Raw genomic sequence first — 18,476 nt, 5'->3', positions numbered from 1 at the left:
GAAAAATAACATCAACTTCACCAGTTTTATCAAGAACGCTAGCAAAGTCATGAACAATAGAAGTGAGTTGCGTGACCGTGGAAAATCCTTTTCTGAAGCCGTGTTGACAGTCAGATAATAAGTTGTTTCTGTTTAAAAAATTTATAATGTAGTCGGCTATAATGTGTTCTAGAAGTTTACAACAAGAAGAAGTCAGAGAGATTGGACGGTAATTAGTAAACAGCGTCTCGTCGCCTTTTTTAAATACTGGAACTATGCGGGCTAATTTCCAATCCTCAGGTACAACACCAGACAAAAGAGATGTTCGAAAAATGATTACTAAAAATTAGGATATGATTTCAGCATAGCGGCGCAAAAAAATATTCGGAATGCCATCAGGACCAGTTGACGCTTTCGTTTTGAGGTTCAACAACATGGAAAATACGCCAGGCTGTGAGACAATATCAGCTTCGCTTGCGGAAGATAATACGGAGCAAGGCATTGCATCATCAGATTTAAGAAAAATGCTATGAAAATACTTAATGAAGTTTTCAGCAATGCTATGCTTATCAGTGATGGCAATACCCTCATGTAGCATTGGTTGAATTGTTTTTTTCTTTTTGAGCAGGAAAGTCCAAAATTTATGCGGAGCGGAGCGAATAAAGTCTGGCAGGGTCTGTTCAAAATAACGTCGCCTTGCGCACACCACGGCATCTTTGAGGTTAGAGTGCGCAACACCGATAATACTCGGACAGGCAGTTTTACGCTTCAAACGCTTGACTTTTCTTTTCACATGCAAAACATCGCGCGTGATCCAGGGATTGTTTTTACGAGTTTTCCTAACTTTGTTTGGTATAAAGTTATTGAGGCAATAAGTACATATTTCCTTAAACCTCGTCCATAAATCAGCAGTATCAGAGCCATTAAAATCACTCAGACAAATTTCGAAATAGTCAAGCACACTTTCATCCCTGGCACATGAGAAATCTTTTACAACAGTTTTTTTCGCACAAGGCGTTTCATACTTAGCGTTCACAGGAAAAGAAAACACAACCATATCGTGGTCTGATAGGCCATGTTCCATAGACACTCTAAAAGTTTCAATTGATTGACTGACGAACACAAGATCAAGAATAGACGCAGAAGCACCCTGAATACGTGTAGGTTGTTTTACTACTTGGTGCAAATTGTGGGTGGTGCAAATTACTTGAATGAGCGGCCTCTGGGACAGATGTCTCTTGTCAACCATCAAATGAACACCGGTGACGCAAGCCCCAATCAGAGGAGGCCATATCGTGTCTCCGCTGCAGGAAGGCGAGGTCGACAAGATGATCGACAAGCACATCATTGACTCATCAAGTAGCTTGTGAATACCCCAGTGGTTTGGGTAAAGAAAAAGGCCAACTGGTGGCGTTCCTGCGTCGATTACCGTCACCTGAACGGGATAACCCAAAAAGATGTGTACGCACAACGCCCTTGACTGCCTTTACGAATCGAACTATTTTTCTTCAATCGATATTCGTTCAGGCTATTGGCAGATCAGCGTTGATGAGAGGGACCGTGAAAAAAAATGCCTTCCTAAAACCAGATGGCTTATACTAGTTCAAAGTCATGCCTTTTGAACTGTGCAAAGCGGCAGCTACATTCGAGCGCATGATGGACTCCCTTTTGCGTGGCTTAAAGTGGTCAATGTGTTTCCGTTACTTAGACGACGTGACCATGTTTCCAGAGACTTTTTAAAGTCACTTGCAGCGCCTCAGAACTATCTTCTCAGTGTTTCGCTCTGCCGGCCTTCAGATGAACTCCTCTAAGTGCCACTTCGGTCACCGCGAAATTACAGAGCTTGGACATCTCGTAAATGCAGCAGGAATCCCAACCTAAACCAGAAAAAGCTCGCCCTGTGGGAAATTTTCCTATTCCTTCATCGACGAGAGATGTCCGCACTTTCATGGGTTTATACTCATACTTCCGTCGCTTTGTAAAAAATTTGCCAGCATCGCTCGTCCTCTGACCGACCTTCTTAAGAAAGATGCCTCTTTCTTCTGGGGACCACATAAAGAGCGAGCAGTTTCTACCTTTATTGAGCAGCTTACAAGTTCACCGATTCTCTCGCACTTCAACCCTTCCACGCCCACTGAAGTGTGCGCTGACGCGAGCGGTCATAATATCAGCGCTGTTCTCGCTCAGCATCAACAGGGCCACGACCGTGTCATCACCTGTGCGAGTCGCCTTTTCTCTAAGCCCGAACGCAATTACTCGATAACTGAACGAGAATGCCTTGCACTCGTTTAAGCTATCGCAAAATTTCGACCTTACTTATTTGGTCGTCCTTTCCCCCTCGTCACGGATTGCCACACCCTCTTTTCCCTCTCCTCTTTGAAGGACCCAACTGGATGACGCGCGTTGGACATTGCGTCTATGAGAATATGACTTCACAAGAGTGCATAAATCTGGATGCATGCACAACGATGCTGACTGACTTTCTCACAATCCTGTGGATCGACCGGACGAAACTGATAGTGACATAAACATCTGTACTCTCTCCACATAGGCAGCGAGCAACGACAAGACCCTGTTCATCAAGACTTTATTAACCGCCTAAGCTACGCGCCCACGGACCCCTCTCTCTGGATGTTCACATTGCATGACGGGATTTTGTACCGCCACAACATTCAGTCTTATGGTCCAGAGCTCTTAGTAGTCGTTTCCAAGCATTTGTGGCTCGGCGTGCTCCAGGAATTCCACGACGCTTCTACAGCTGAACATATGGGCGTCACTCGAACTTACAATCACATAAGGCACCGCTTCTTCTGGCCTGATCTCTATCGCTTTGTGCGCCGCTATGTCGCTTCTTGCGGCCTGTGTCAGCGGCAAAAGATCCCTGCTTTGCTTCCTGCTGCTTTTCTTCAGCCAATTGAGGTCCCAAAAAAACCATTCTCCCATGTGGGCCTCGACCTACTTGGCCCATTTTCAATTTCTATCAAAGAGAACAAGTGGATTGCCGTTGCGACAGATTATGTTACAAGATACGCCATTGCAAGCGCGATACCGACCGGCTGCACTACAGATGTGGACTTTCTACTCCAGGACGTCACCCTGACCACGGCGCCCCTCGACAGCTACTAATGGATCATGGTCGTTACTTTTTGTCGAAGGTCATCGATGACCTGCTCCGCTCCTGTGCTACTCAACACAAGATCGCTACCGCATACCATCCTCAAACGAATGGGCTCACCAAGCAACTGAACCGCCCTCTAACTGACATGCTTGTCATGTACATTTCCGACGATCACCGTGTATGGGGCACCGCTTTACCATACACAACTTTTGCTTACAATTCGTCTCGTCACGGAAACGCCGGATTTTCGCCATTTTACCTTTTGTATGGCCGTGACCCTGTCTTGCCGTTCGACACGTTGCTATCATTAGGTGTCTAATTCTCAATGACCAACTGCTTGATTTCATTGATATGTGGGGTTTAACGTCCCAAAACCACCATATGATTATGAGAGACTTCGTAGTGGACGGCTCCGGAAAGTTCAACCACCTGGGGTTCTTTAACGTGCACCCAAATCTGAGCACATGGGCTTACAACATTTGCGCCTCCATCGGAAATGCAGCCGCCGCAGTCGGGATTTGAACCCACGACCTGCGGGTCAGCAGCCGAGTACCTAAGCCACTAGACAACCGCGGCGGGGCAATGATCAATCGCTCCTGCAATGCAATTACTTTAGCTGCCCATGCCCGAAAGATTGCTCGTCAACGCCACACTACATCACAAGCTTCTCAAAAGCGATGCTACGATCACCAGCACCGAGACACCCAATTTCCTCCCAGTTCTCTTGTCCTCCTTTGGACGACCCCACGCCGCGTCGGCTTGTCTGAAAAACTTCTTTGTTGCTACTCTGGTCCATGCAAGATCTTACGCCAATTCCCAGACGTGACGTACGAGATTGCACCAGCTGACATGTCTTTGCTACCTCATGTCAACGGCGACGTTATTCACGTCGCCAGGCTCAAGCCGTATATCCCTGCCTTAACTAATGCTCCATGATATGCACCGGGATGGAGCTACGCTCGCCGGGAAGATGATGTTGTGGTAAAGAGAACGAGGAAGTACACTCAGATTGGAGGCAGACAACGGGACTTATCACCACCTGGGCAACCTCTCCGATCACTGTGAATACACCAACTCTGCAATCGTGGGTCTGGTTTCTTCTTGCAACAAAATGAAGAGGTTCGGATCGTACAAGAAAGCGTTACGAGTTACAATGTGGGTGATGCGTTACATTAGACATCTAAGAAGAGAAAAGAAAACAAGTTCGCTTACAGGAGAAGAAATGGACAAGGTGGAGTTTGTGGTGATAATGCAGGAGCAGAAGGCGTTAGAAAATGCAGCGACATGAATGTATGACCGCATGAATCTGTAATGCGCGAACATCTTCAAAGACAGTCAAGGTGTCCTAAGAGTGAAAGGGAGGCTTCAGTGGAGTGATTTGAGCTTTGATGAGAAGTATTCTATTGTTTTGCCATAAGAAAGTCACTTGTCTTAAGGAACTCTCAGTTCTTAATGCACATCAAGTGACAATGTACGGTGGCATTACGGCAACATTGATGCATTTAAGAACAAGGTTTTGGATTGTCGTGGTCGTCGGCTGACAGGATAATGCAGACGAGGCCATGCGACATTGTTGGTATAGAATTTGCTTAACCGCTATATGCTCAAGAGGAGAAAGGCAGCAAAATTACGAAGTTCTATAATGCGAAATTTACGTGTGCAGTAACAAGAGCTGTGCAACTGGAGTTGGTCGAGAGGATGTCATCAGAAGCGTTTATACAAGCATTCCGAAAATTGGTAGCTAGAAGAGGACTGTATACAATAATGCATTCAAGACATCTGAGAAAGAGATAAAGAATATATTAAAGATGGCAGATGAAAGGGTGCAACAGTATACCCTGAAAGTGAAATGGAAGTTTATTGCACAGTTAGCTCCATGGTGGGGAGGATTTTATAAAAGACTGATCACAAGCTTTAAGACGTCCATGGCAAAAGTTATAGGTGCTCAACTTATGGATGAAAAAGAACTACGCATTGTGGTTGTTGAAGCAGAAGGAGTACTTAACAACACCTTCTATCTAAATAATTGGATTATCTCTTGCAAACGTGCATAGCATAGTGCTCTTCGTATTGCTTTCATCTGCTGTATACTTTTATGCTGCGTATGTTTTCCACGAGGCTGTTTTCGAGCTGATATCGCCCCGACATTGTTCCCGTGGCACCTTTGATGACAATAATTTGGACCATGCTGGGTATATAAGTGGCATTTCTTCAGTGAAATTTTAGTTATGAGTGCAGCTCTTGTCCTCTCTTTTCTCGTTCGTGTATTGGTCCTAAAGCTGCTCCATACAATTCAATACGAACCCTACCCAACTAGCCCACCGTTCTGTTATTCTGCATAAACGTGCGCCTACGAAAGCATGTGCTGACGCTATCAGGTGCTGCAATCCTGTCTCATTTGGCAGCTCATTGTAGATCATGGGAGTGTATGCCCCACTTACAGAAAACAGCTATCCAATATTGACATGTTGATCAGCACACGAGTGCAATAGCCGAAGCATTTTTCATTATATCGAATGACAAGTGCATAAGTCAGCCATCTATCACTCTTTTATATGTAGAATATAACTCTCTGTTAGACAAGACATGAATCATGTGTTGTAACACTTCTGTACATGCACACGGTTTTCATGAGCTAATGTTTCCGATATATGTTCCTTCCTTTTCCAAACAAGTTTCAGTTGCGAGTTCAGCACAGTGTCCCTTCTCTGAAAGTATCTAACCCGTTGTGCTGTGAAATATTCTATGATAATCATTCGCGGAATCACCCAGCAGCAATCGTTCTACCGGAGTTAGGTTCTGTCTACTCCTTTCCCACTTGATATTTTGTTTTTTCAATGTATTCAATACAGCATGCATGGGCGCACTTGATTGAGCATCAGGATCGTAGCCAGCAATCTTTTTGGGGGGGAGGGGTTTGACTATAGTTATATGTGTGTCAGTGCATGTGCTTGTATGTGTGTATGTATATATACGCAATTGATAGTAAAAAATGTTTGGGGAGCGGTTTTAAAGCCCCTAACCACACCCATGTTCAACATGCATGAGTACCTAGCTGTACTTTTGTCGGAACTATGCTGAACATGTGCGTGAGCCAGTGCAAGGCACCCGTGGTTGGTTCAAGGCAGAGACAAGGGCGGGTTGCACTTTATGCATCTTGTAATAGGTTAGCGCATTGCTTTGACGTCACCTAAAGATTTTTTTCTGCGCATGCACGTATTGGTTTTCGTTGTGTTCATTCTTGTTTCAAAAATTAATTTGAGTGCAAACACAAGGCACATTCACGCACACCCAGGCATCAAACACGCACAACGCTCACTTCTAACTGATTTATTCATGGCACTAAGGCTTGAATATATACATAGAATACATGCCCGCATCAACGTCATAGAAGGCCAACAGCATACACTATTAAGACATACAGTTTATCATCTCACAGCCTAGAACCAATAAACTGGGATTGACTTGGACACAGAGATACCGAAGGGGCGCTTACACAGTGATCCTCATTTTTTTTCATAAAAAAGGTCTCTTACACTTCACCTGCAGTTTTTCTTGCGCTTCTGCCTAGAATCTTTGTCTCAGAGAATCGTCCCTCAGATCCACTCAAAATTACATGCGCAACCTCTCGTTTTGTTAATTTTTGGGCGTGTTCCCTTAACCGGTGGCAGATGTTCACCTTGCCGCAGAATAATGGTATCAATTAAATGACTCCCATGGAACATTTTACAAAGGGCCTGTCATGCTTCTTCTCGCAGCCACATTTTTTGCTGTCATAAATACATTGGCACAGTTTCCTCATTTTTTCGGGTGCCAATAACACCATTGGTGCACGGTGCCTGCCAACCAATTTCTTGAAATTGTGCGAGAGCTTATGAATATAAGGCACAACCTGTGGTCTAATCCTTGAGAGCTTGGTAGCAGTCATTGCTTCCTGTCTTCCACGTTTAAACATATGCAAAAGTGATTCAGCAACAGCCATGATGACCGATCGAGGGAAGCCAGCAGCCTCTATGATGTTGATGTGCGTATGTGTCCTATGTATAAATTCAAGCCTTAGTGCTATGCATAAATTAGTTCAAAGTGAGCGCTATGCGTGTTTGATGCCTGGAGATGTGTGTGCATGAATATGCCGTGTGTTCGCACTCAAATTAATTTTTTTAATGTTCTACCCACTAGCCCAACAAGTTCTTTTACAATTCATTTTTGTTGCATTAATCTTTAGTTGTTGGCAACGCTCGTACAGTGTCTTTTTTTTTTTCTCGTGCTCTTTCTACGGTTGGTGTATGAAAATTCATGCGTGTTGTAAAGGACAACATTCACACATACCGGCTACAATGCTCCGGAATCACCCCTCACCGTTCCCCTGGTGCCTCACACAGCAAGCTTTGTACTGTAAAATGCGAGTTTCTATCTATTCCAAAAATATTTCAAGAACACGAGTTATGAATAGACGATAACAAATGCGTTGCAAAAGTGCACGCTTTCCCGGCCCCATCGTGCCATACAGAAAACACTGTCAAGGGGCGAGGCTTCAAATCGCAAGTGCCGTAGCAGACGACGCACTGCATTAGCTACCGTCTTGTCAGAACCCTAGCTCATAGCATTCATCCATCAAGCTGGTAGCCACGCTTCCGTAAATACAAGAAGTTTGAAGACGCACTCACTGTGTAGAATCCAGAGGACAAGTGATCCGATCGTGGCTCGACTCTCCCTGCAATCAAAGAGGCACTGTAGCAGTGTGCACTGTCATCAAAACGAGACCAACTCACATTTCCTGCCGGTAACAGCACGACATGCTCACCGCAGTAGCGAGATCCGGACAGTGGCCGCAACCGGCAACGCCGGCTTTTTCTCGCAACTATGAAATCACACCTACTGTCACTCATACTCAATAAACAGCAGGCGCTAGCAATGTCTGACTACACCACAGACAGCCGCACGAGGAAACACGTTGGGCAGTGTTGCGGTTCACCCGGTGGCACGAACCTTTTGAATGTGCCTGAAGTGCCTAGGGATGTTCGTGCAATTTGGCACCTAGGCCGCGCGCGGTCGTGAGAAAAGCACCTAGCGGGAGGCTACTCTTATTAGTTCGCGCCATGGCTCGCCGTGGCGCTACAGTCACCTGTCTGAAACGGTGCAGGAATGTAATGTCGCCTCCCTGTCCCTAAACCCCAGTGCTTTGAAAAAAAAAATGACTCCATATCCACGAAGTGAATGATGATGAGTGGGCGAAGCTCCGGAGGTAAACCTGGTAAACTATGAATCCTCCGTACGTTTCACCCACTCGATTTTATTACAACGCTGCCCCTAGCGTACGTGGCCGCCCTAAATCGAACTACTGCCTTCGACCAATGACGCGCGCCATATGATAAATCATTCCTATTTTATAGCATCTCGCATCTTTCATCATCAACTACAAGTACTGCCGTCTGGTTTACAACATCTTGCATCCTTTCGTCAGCCTTATCCATCCGGCGACTCCGAGCGCGCGCCAACAGCGAACGGATTTTATTACAACGCTCCCCCTAGCGTACGTCACCGCACTAAATCGAACGATTGCCTTCAACCAATGACACGCGCCATATGTGACATCATTCCTATTTTATAAGATCTCGCGTCTTTCATCAACTACAAGTACCGCTTTCTAGATTATAACATCTTGCATCTTTTCATCATCAACTACAAGTACCACCATCTAGTAAACACTACAAGAACTAAACGAGAGGTGGCTACATACAGGAGACGGTACCGCCATCTAGTGAACACTGCAAGAACTAAACTAGAGGTGGCTACATACAGGGGACGGTACCGCCATCTAGTGAACACTGCAAGAACTAAACTAGAGGTGGCTACATACAGGCTACAGGGGACGCACAGCCCACGCCCTAAGGAGCTTCGCCCCTAAAACTCTGCGCCACCATCCTGAACTATAGAGTGAAGCCCTTTACAGAACATTATAAATTGTTCAGCGGTTTCTTCTTCCTCTCCCCACGCACTGCATACTGTGTCTACCCCATCGTATTGGCCCGATATGTCTTGGTTCGCAATACTCCCGTCCTGGCCTCAAACAGTAGAGAACTACCGCGAGTATTATCATAGATCCTTTCCTTGGCAATTTCCTGCTTAAACGTTTGATAGTTCTCTAGTGCGAACTTCTTAATTATGCCGATTCTCCACATGTCAGTCTCCATTCCCTTCATTTTCTTCTTAACCGATAGTTCTCTTTGGTTTGGCCACCTGCTGTTTTCTAAGTATTTATCAGTCAATTTCCTGGTTCGCTTCCTCCATTTTGTATCGACATTCTTTATGTACAAGTAGCTGAAAACCTTCCTAGCCCAACGCTTCTCCCCCCATTTCTCTCAATCGCTTCTCAAACTTTATCTTGCTGCTAGCATCCGTGCCCTCAACTCAGCTCAGCGATTTTAACGCCGTCTATACATACACTTCAAGCCAAGTCAAGCCGGTTTTAGGCGGCTATTGGCTGAACCGAGCCTCTGTGCTTCCGTCTCTAGCGGTGTTCTGTGGCGCGCCCGCGCTGGCTCGAGCGGTGCGGGCTGTGGTAGGTGTTCTGTGGTGCGGATATGTAAAGGCGCCGTTGGCTGTCTTACGTGTGTGTCAGCGCTTCCTCTATTTTGGTGTTGTACGGGGGTTTGTATTATTGTGATATTATTCCTTGCGAATATGGTGATGCTTGAGTGCTGACTGTTCTGTGTGGACGTTAGTTCTGAATGCGCGGTGCACTCTGACGCGCTTTAGTGAACGCTGTCACACGGCTACATGCTGCATGTGGTCGCGCTGCGCTGTATTTGATCCGGACCGTGTAGCGGCGACTAATACCGGTTTTCCTCGAGAAATGTTGATTGCGCGCAACAACTTTGTCGCTGCTGCGCTGTATAGCATCGAGTTTGGTGCAGATGCCCTAACCGCGATCACAAGTGTCAGTGTGACACCGGCGGTATGAATATTGCATTATTTCCACTACTCGCACATGTAGTCCAAGTAGCATACAGAAAAAGAAAAAAAAAGAAAAAAATATCCCCTGTCGGTGATCACACGTGAATGTTTATAACAAGTTTGTTTGTTTGTTTGTAGCCTCTAATCTATGGCTCATACCCACTTGGGGGGATTGGCCGATAACGAAATTATTGCTTACAACGAAAAAAAAAGGGGGGGGGGAGTTGTATATTGAAGACAGTATGTTAAAAAAAAGAAAGAAACCAAAGATTTAGATAGTGAGAAAAAAGAATCAACAAGAAAGTAGACACTAATAGCTATATCTTGATTTGGGGAGCCGACCAGACAGCTGGTCTTGCCAAACCCGATTAATTTGGTATGTCACAGATTTATCCAGATTTAAAAATTACTTTTCGACCCGGTTTTTTTTTTTTTTGAGTACCTGTTAACGTGGGCTTTGTTGAAAAACGTTTAGAGTCTTGAATAAAATTACACACCGCATCGAATGCATCTCTGTGGCAATTTCCCAAAACAGATGACGATGATGAATACATTTTATTTTCGTATCCGGCATGTTTGTGGTCCGGGCTAGGTACCGGGAGACCTCGTCTCTGTACAGCCTCCCTGGCCTGCTGGATAGACCATTTTTGGTCTGGAACCTCCAAGCTGAGCAGCACAAGTCGCCACTGCTCCCGGAGGACCTCAGGAGAACTTGTTGATAAGCTGGGGCATTCCCATAATATATGTTTGTAAGACGCATTTTCTGTTACACATAGCTTACATTTATTGTCCGGGTATAAGTTTGGGTAGCTCCTGTGGAGGTGCACAGGGCTTGGGTAGCAGTTCGTCTGTAGCTGTCGGTATTCCGATGCTTCTTGCCTGTTTAGACTCGGATGAGGGGCGCGCCTTGCTTCTCTGTAGTGTTGTATGTATTCTGTGTAGCTTGTAAATCGGTCTTTGTGTGGTACGTCGGCGGCGCCGGGGATGATCATCGAGCGGTGTGGTTGGGTTGCGCGGCGGGTTAATTCTCGCGACAACTCATGAGCCAGCTCGTTGGGATTGGGTGTATTAGTCTCTGTGTGCGCCGGGAACCATAAGAGGTATTTCGGTTCATCTACTTTGTGTAGTTCTTGGTTATTAATGAGGATTCTGAGGGCTTGCTGTGAAATCCGTCCTTGCGTAAAATTTCTGATTGCTACTTGCGAATCGCTCAGTATGAATGAATGTTTGTTAGAGGTGATAGCTATGGCTATGGCTACCTCCTCAGCCTCCTGTATATTGTTTGTTATGACAGAGCACGCATTAATACAAATGCCGGACGTGTCAATCACGACAGCAGTGTGAGCTTTTCGTTCAAGGTATGGGATAGCATCTACAAAAAGAGATTTACTGTTCCTGCCGTGTGCTTTGAGCAGTGCTTTTGCTCGTGAGCAGTGCTTTTTCTCGGTGTTTTCTGCGGTCCGTGTTGATAATGGGGTTCATGTTTTTCGGTATCGGGTTAAAAATGATCCTAGCTCTGATTGTATTAGGGGTGTCATCTTTGACACCATGTTGTGCATGGTACATGATCCCTAATCTACTCATTATATTTCTTCCCGTTTTAGTTTTACTGAGCCTTTCAAGCTGGGATATCCGCTGAGCTTCTATAATCTCTTCAAGCGTATTGTGTAGTCCTAGCTGAAGAAAAAGGTCTGTGCTAGCATACTCAGGTATTCCTATCGCTTGTTTGTAGACGTTCCGAATGAGTGCATTTATTTTATTAGTTTCAGCTTTTTGCCAGTTGTGGTACGCTGCTACATACGTTATGTGACTTACGACGAAGGCCTGAATTAGACGAATTATGTGGGCTTCTTTCATACCTCGGTGTTTATTCGTGACCCTGCGAATCAGTCTCATTGCATTCGTGACTTTGGTGTTTAGTCTGCGTATAGTCTCGCCGTTGGCACCGTTAGCCTCGATGACTAATCCCAGTACCCGTATTTTTGGAACTATCGGTATAGCTTTGCCCTCCTGTGTATGAATCCTAATTTTCTCATATTGCCGCTTGTTTTCCTCTGACTTGCGTGGTCTGCCTCTAATTGCTGGCCTGTAGAGAAGACGTTCTGATTTCTCCAAGAAGCATGTGTCCTGTGCCTTCCAAGTATTGCTCAACTGTTCCTATTGCTTCTTGGCGTCTCTGTTCTATGTAGCAGTCGCTGCCATCACTGACCCATATTGTGATGTCATCCGCGTAGATAGAGTGATATAATCCCGGAATTTTATTTAACTCTTTCGGTAGTCCAATCATGATTAGATTAAAGAGCATTGGCGGTATTACGAAACCCTGGGGAGTGCCTCTGCAGCCCAATTCTTGGAGATCAGATGTAAGGCTTCCTAAGCTGAGCCTTGCTTTCCTGTTGGTCAAGAAGTTTCTGACGTAATTATAGGCTTGCTCACCCATGTTTAAGCTCGATATGCGGCTGAGAATTGTTTCATGAGCTGCATTGTCAAATGCTTTCTTGAGATCCAGACCGAGTATGGCTCGTGTGGATCTTGTGGGGTAGTCTATGATTTGGTGTTTAATCTGTAGCATGGCGTCTTGGGTGGCTAGGTGATGACGGAAGCCTATCATCGTGTGTGGATAGTACTCACCATCCTCAAGATAGTTGTTGGCTCTATTTAAAAATGCATGTTCCATTACTTTTGCTACGCATGACATTAATGAGATGGGTCCGAGATTTACTTTGTTGATTGGTTTTCCAGGTTTTGGTATAAGGATTGTTCTAGCCTCTTTCCACGCATCAGGTATTTCCCCTTCTGTCCAACATTTGTTTATCATCATCATCATCAGCCTGACTACGTCCACTGCAGGACAAAGGCCTATCCCATGTTCCGCCAGTTAACCCGGTCCTGTGCTTGCTGCTGCCAATTTATACCCGCAAACTTCTTAATCTCATTTTCCCGCCTAACCTTCTGTCTCCCCCTAACCCGCTTGCCTTCTCTGGGAATCCATTTAGTTACCCTTAACGACCAGCGGTTATCCTGTCTACGCGCTACATGCCCGGCCCATGTCCATTTCTTCTTCTCGATTTCAGCTATGATATCCTTAATTCCCGTTTGTTCCCTAATCGACTCTGCTCTCTTATTGTCTCTTAAAGTTACACCTACCATTTGTTTATATATTCAGTTAAAAAATTCTATGGATTCACTGTCCAGGTTACGTAAAGCTCGGTTGGTGACTCCATCGGGTCCCGGTGCTGATTTTACATTTAATTTGTGGAGCACCGCTCTAATCTCTGCTACCTCAAAGTTTTTGTCCATGTTGGGGTTGTCTTCGCCTGTATAGTTTTTATGTTGTAGTGGTGGCGATTTTGGCATGTAGATGTTTTGTAGATCTGTCATTAGCTGTTCTTCGTTTCCTTCGTATTGGTGTGTGAGACGACGGATAGTGTGTCTCTGTTCAGTTTTGGTGTTGGTGGGATCTAAAAGAAACCTTAGCAATTTCCACATTTGTGATGTTCCAATTTGGGTGCCCATGTCCTTACATATCTCCGCCCATTGTTGCTCACACACCTGCTTGCAGTGACTTTCAATGTCTTTATTGAGCTGTGCTATCTTTTTCCGGATTGTTCTGTTGTGTCTTTGCCTCCGCCATTTGTGTTGTAACGCTTCTTTAGTTCGCCACTGGTGGATTAATCTGTTATCGATGCGCTCAACTGGCATATCTGTTTCTACTTCATGTGTGGCTTTCCTGACGGTGTCTATTATGCTCTCGCACCATTGCTGGATATCGTCAGGATGTTCGGTAATCGTTTTTCTGATATCCCGAAATTTATCCCAGTCAACTAGACGTCTCGTGTTACATATGGTCGTAATCCTGTATCTATCGGTGAATGGTACGCGTGTTTTGAGTATGCGATGGTCACTTCCTAAATCATCGAATGTGTTGTGCCATGTAGCCCCCGGGGCATTCTTGGTTATTGTAAGATCCGGTGTTGTGTCTCGCTTGGTGCTTGTACCTATGAGTGTGTGTGCATGCGGGTCTGTAATCAGAGTAAGCTGTTCATCTTGTATGCTCTGCCATAACCATTTCCCTTTGGGGGTGGTGTAACCATAGCCCCATGCCTCGTGTGCGGCGTTGAAGTCCCCTGCTATGATGAGCGGGGCGTTGCCAGCTAATATCATGGCCTTCCTAAATACAGAGTGAAATTGCTGTCTGTGATTTGACGGACTGCTATATACGTTAAGAATAAATGTGCTGCTCCCTTTTGTTTTCCTAGATAGAAGTTCTGTCATTATATGGTTGTATCCACATTCTAGATTAAGGGTTCTCACCGTAATCTCTCTCCTTACTAGTGTGGTGAGAGCTTTATTTCCTTCTTCACGCTCGGGACTTACTGACTGGTATCCTGGTAGTGTGGCGAGGCCATGCGTTTCTTGAAGTAAAATAACATCTGGCTTGTTACCTTGTCGGATGTACTGCTGGATGACAGATTTCTTAGCCCTGAATCTTCTACAGTTCCATTGCCATATGCGGAGTTGTCTTTTACCACGCCCCACCATCGCTGTTCGTTATTTGTGTGGGAAACGTGAAAATAGGTGGGTGGATGAGAGGGGTTGGTGGTTTTGTGGGAGTTGCCTGCAGGGAATATGGTGCCTGCGGTTTTTGGTGAACGTCCGCGACTACACCCTGAAGGTCTGCGGATGTTTTTGGGTTGCGTCCTCATTCCAGCATTTCTACCCTGGCTGCTAGTGCCGTCAGATCAACAGACGTCTTAGTGGTGGTTTCCAGGATAGATTGGAACGCGTTTAATAGCTGGTCTACTTTTTTCTCAATGTTATCCAACCTTGTTTGTTGCGAGATGCTTTCTTGTTTAGTGCTTGGGGGATCTGTAGTTTTCTGCGTTTTGGCCTTTCGTTTAACGGAGGGGTAGTTATCTCCATGCGATCGTCGGCTATGGGTGTTTCCTCCTGCATTACAGTATTAGTTATATTAGGGCTTCTGGGTTTGCCGCATTCGCGTTTCATAGTGAGTTCTATTTGAGCTTGCATCTGTTCTATCATTTCTTTCATTCGTCTGTTTTCATCTTTAAGCCGCTCTAACTCTTGACTGTTATTGTTATTGCTCCCGTTATTATTTTTAACCTCCTGAGGTCCCTACGGTCGCAAGCTGCGTACTCTATCTGCCCAGCTCACCTTGTTTGCTGCACCCTTAGACGCCGATCCCGACCTGGAACTAGGGTGGGGGCTTGCAGGGCTGCGGTTCCTTGAACCGGAGCGGGATCTTGTTTGCTGTCGTTTTCCGGGTCTCGATGTCGAGCGCTCTCGTGGACGTCCTCTTGGTGGAGATGAGCTTTGCCTTTGATGTTCTCGTAGTCTGGCCCATTGTCTCTGTTTTACAATGTAAGGTTTCTTGAACCTGGCCATGCAGCTTTTATCGGCCGTAACGTGGTCTTTTCCACAGATTTGACAACTAGGGTCGCATCTGTGGTCGTCTTTGGGCTTGTGAATGCCGCAACCAGCACAAAGTTTATCTTGGGGGTTGGGGCACACGTCACTCCTATGTCCCAGTCTGTTGCACTGCTTGCAGTAGTCAATTTGCTTGCGGTATAGCGTGCACGGTATTATTACTTCATCATAGCACACACTGGAGGGTACCTTGTTTCCACTGAAGAGCACAATGACCGTTGTAGTATTCCCCAGTCGTTTCGCTGTGATGATGCTGGGGTTTCTTTCAGTGACAAGGGACACCCTAATGCTACCGGGCGTTTCTTCCAGTGGGATTCCTTTAATGATACCCTTGGCTGTATCTTCTGGCGCTGTTTCATATGCTGCCACTTCATATTCTTTGACTCGTATAAGCATTTTCTTGATTTTTCTGTACTGGTCAGCTCGGTCGGGGTCTGGTGTGCTCACTATCATGATGTTCTGTGTCTTGTTGGGGCATATCACGTCGAAGTGCCGGACTTCTGGTGGTGTAGCCGCGGCTTCATGTATGCCTCTGGTTATATCGGTTGGGCCGAGTGCGGCTACGCATAGGCCTCCTCTCGGTCGGATGACAATTTTGTAGTCTCCCGCTGGCAGCTTGGGCATTCTGCTCGCTTTTTCGATGCGACTCATCAATCTTTCCTGCGGTTTGGCTTGCATGTTACGAAAACCGGGTTCTACCTTGTTGTTAGCACCAGGGACGCCATCAGCGTCCCTGACCGATTCATGTCTGGGCTTTCGACGACGTCCGTAGTAGACGGTGTGCCAGCCTTCTTCACTCTCGGTAGTGGCTGGCGATTCATCATCATCGTGTTGTACGTCCATCGTACTCGAATCAGCAGCATTGTCTTGTGCGTCGCCTGCCAACGTGGTGGATTCCATTGGGTTTACAGCGCCGGCTCCCTGAAGAAACCGGCCTGTTTCGCGAGGCCTAACAGCGTCTCGTGTGGTGTGCACCGAGAAAAGGCCATAAAAAGACAAAAAACAGTTGGCCCACCTTTTCTTTGGTATCCTGAGAATCTGGATGACGAGGCGAATCTTCTGGTATCACTCTGAGAAATGCACGTGGTGATTTTCACTGCGAAGTTGTTCATGAAAGCAGGAGCCGACGTGAAGCGCACCTGCATTTGTCGGCGCTCGCAGCGTCCCCCCAAAACAGAGGCACCAAAATTTAGAACATTTTCTGTGGTTAAATTTAAACCCAGCTTTGCAAATTCAATATGTAAAGGTCGTTTGCTAATTAATGCATAGTTACGACATGAGCCAAAATAATGTTCAATAGTTTCTGATTCTTTGCAAAACAGACAAAGGGGGAAAGTATCAGACCAGCTCTGTGTAAATAAAAATTTAATAAGGGGACACGGCTCCGGAATCTGGAGATTATAATTTCAAGTTTTTTTGACAGACTCCACTAAGCTTTCCATGGAAATCTGAGGTGCTGATAATCTGTACATTGGGTGATATTTTCTAAACTATCTGTAAAAATAGCGAATTTCCTATATCTAACCCCTGAGAAGTATTCTAACTCTGGAAGTACTGAAATTACTGGTCCATCGAGTGATGCTCGTGCCAAAGCATCTGCCAATTCACTTAATTGTAATCCGCAGTTACCTGGGACCCACACCGATTTGAGGAGTTTTAAATGCGGCGGTGCTAATGTGTGGAACGCTGCTAGGGCACGAGATTGTTCGGAGGTTGTCACAGCTGCACCCACCGAAAGTGAGTCTGTTAGGATTATTGCACTGGTCTCGGTCGTAGAAATTTTACGAAGAGCTAAAATAATAGCTACTAGTTCGGCTTAAAATATAGGAGTGAAATCTGGAAGCCTTACTGAAAAAGACCAGCCAAGGAAATCGGATGCAATTCCTACGCCTGCCTTTTCATTGTTCAGAGAAGCATCTGTAGCTATTACATTTTTTGTTTCTGCATGTACCAAGTAATTGTTTAATGTAGTGGTCAAAAATCTAAGAGGTTGCAACTTGGCTTGTGGGGGGAAGATTTCATCGTACTCTATTCTAATGTTGAGGGTTGAGGAATTAGTTTCAATTACTGTGCTAATGTCTACATTTATGCAATCCAGTTGCTTTTTAACAAAAATTATCTGAGGGGTATGAAATCGAGGCCAATGTTCAAGAAAGAAAGAGTCAGGGTCGCTGATAAATGCGTACTCTGATCTTCGCGCCGGTAAACTGTAGAACTTTAAGAAGGTTTGAACCGTTAGAATGTGGAATCGACAGAGGCGTGTTGGCAATCGCGCTTCTTCATTAAACCGTTCAGTTCTGTACACTTTTGTGGCCTCTACTTCTTTGGATGCTGCTTACATGACGATGCAAGAAAAAAGCTGTCTACTAATTACATCAAAATTACGCAGAAACGGTGCATCATACTTAGGCAAGTCTCTAGAAAATACAAAACGTCTGCAAAGGAGCCCATATACATGTTCGGTCTTACAAACAAGCTTATTGGTCACGCTTTTGGCAAATTTTGTTGTTAGGGTTCTGCTGACATGAGCCGCAGTGGGCCACCGCGTTGTACATATATTGTATAATTGGTGTGTCAAGTGGTCACCTGAAAATTGCAATCTGCATAAAAAGTGAGTGCTTTGCCTTCAGCGCAACTTTGGTATGCTCACTTTTGCTTAACACCTAAAACTAAACCTCGTCGTACATTGAAGGTGTCATCATAATCAGCCTCACTACGCCCACTGCAGGGCAAAGGCATCTCCCATCAACGTTTCTAGACTAGGTAAGTTGGAAAACTCCCTGCGTCAGACTACTCGGCACACGGCGCCAGGACAGCTTCCGGTTTGGTGGCACTGGCGGCGCAACAAGCTTCCGCTAGCGGACGAAAACGCGTCGTCGTCGTGGCAAGACGCCGTGGCGGCCGTTCTGAAAGAGCTTTGCCAACAGTATATGTTACAAGCTGCCACTCTAGCGTCCCCAGCGCCAAGTCGGCG

General features: G+C 45.6%; 1 protein-coding gene across 2 annotated transcripts in view; it reads right to left on the bottom strand.

Moving 5' to 3' along the window:
- Nucleotides 1-8,111, bottom strand: part of LOC119167709 (tRNA:m(4)X modification enzyme TRM13 homolog) — a 423,312-nt gene extending 415,201 nt beyond the window's left edge. Inside the window, exons 1-2 of one of the 2 annotated variants that reach the window (XM_037419234.2) lie at nt 7,870-8,111; nt 7,765-7,811 (exon numbers count right to left, since the gene is read on the bottom strand). In XM_037419234.2, coding sequence (XP_037275131.2) covers nt 7,765-7,811; nt 7,870-7,986 — 164 coding nt within the window. In that variant the 5' untranslated portion in view covers nt 7,987-8,111. Of the gene's footprint in view, nt 1-7,760; nt 7,812-7,869 lie in introns of both variants that reach the window. The other variant, XM_037419235.2, reaches the window with a different exon arrangement.
- Between the last annotated feature and the right edge of the window lie 10,365 nt (nt 8,112-18,476).

This window comes from Rhipicephalus microplus, chromosome 6, assembly GCF_043290135.1.
Source record: "Rhipicephalus microplus isolate Deutch F79 chromosome 6, USDA_Rmic, whole genome shotgun sequence".
NCBI lineage: Eukaryota > Metazoa > Arthropoda > Arachnida > Ixodida > Ixodidae > Rhipicephalus > Rhipicephalus microplus.
Note: the sequence above shows the minus strand (reverse complement) of the source record. Positions and strands in the feature narration are given on the sequence as shown.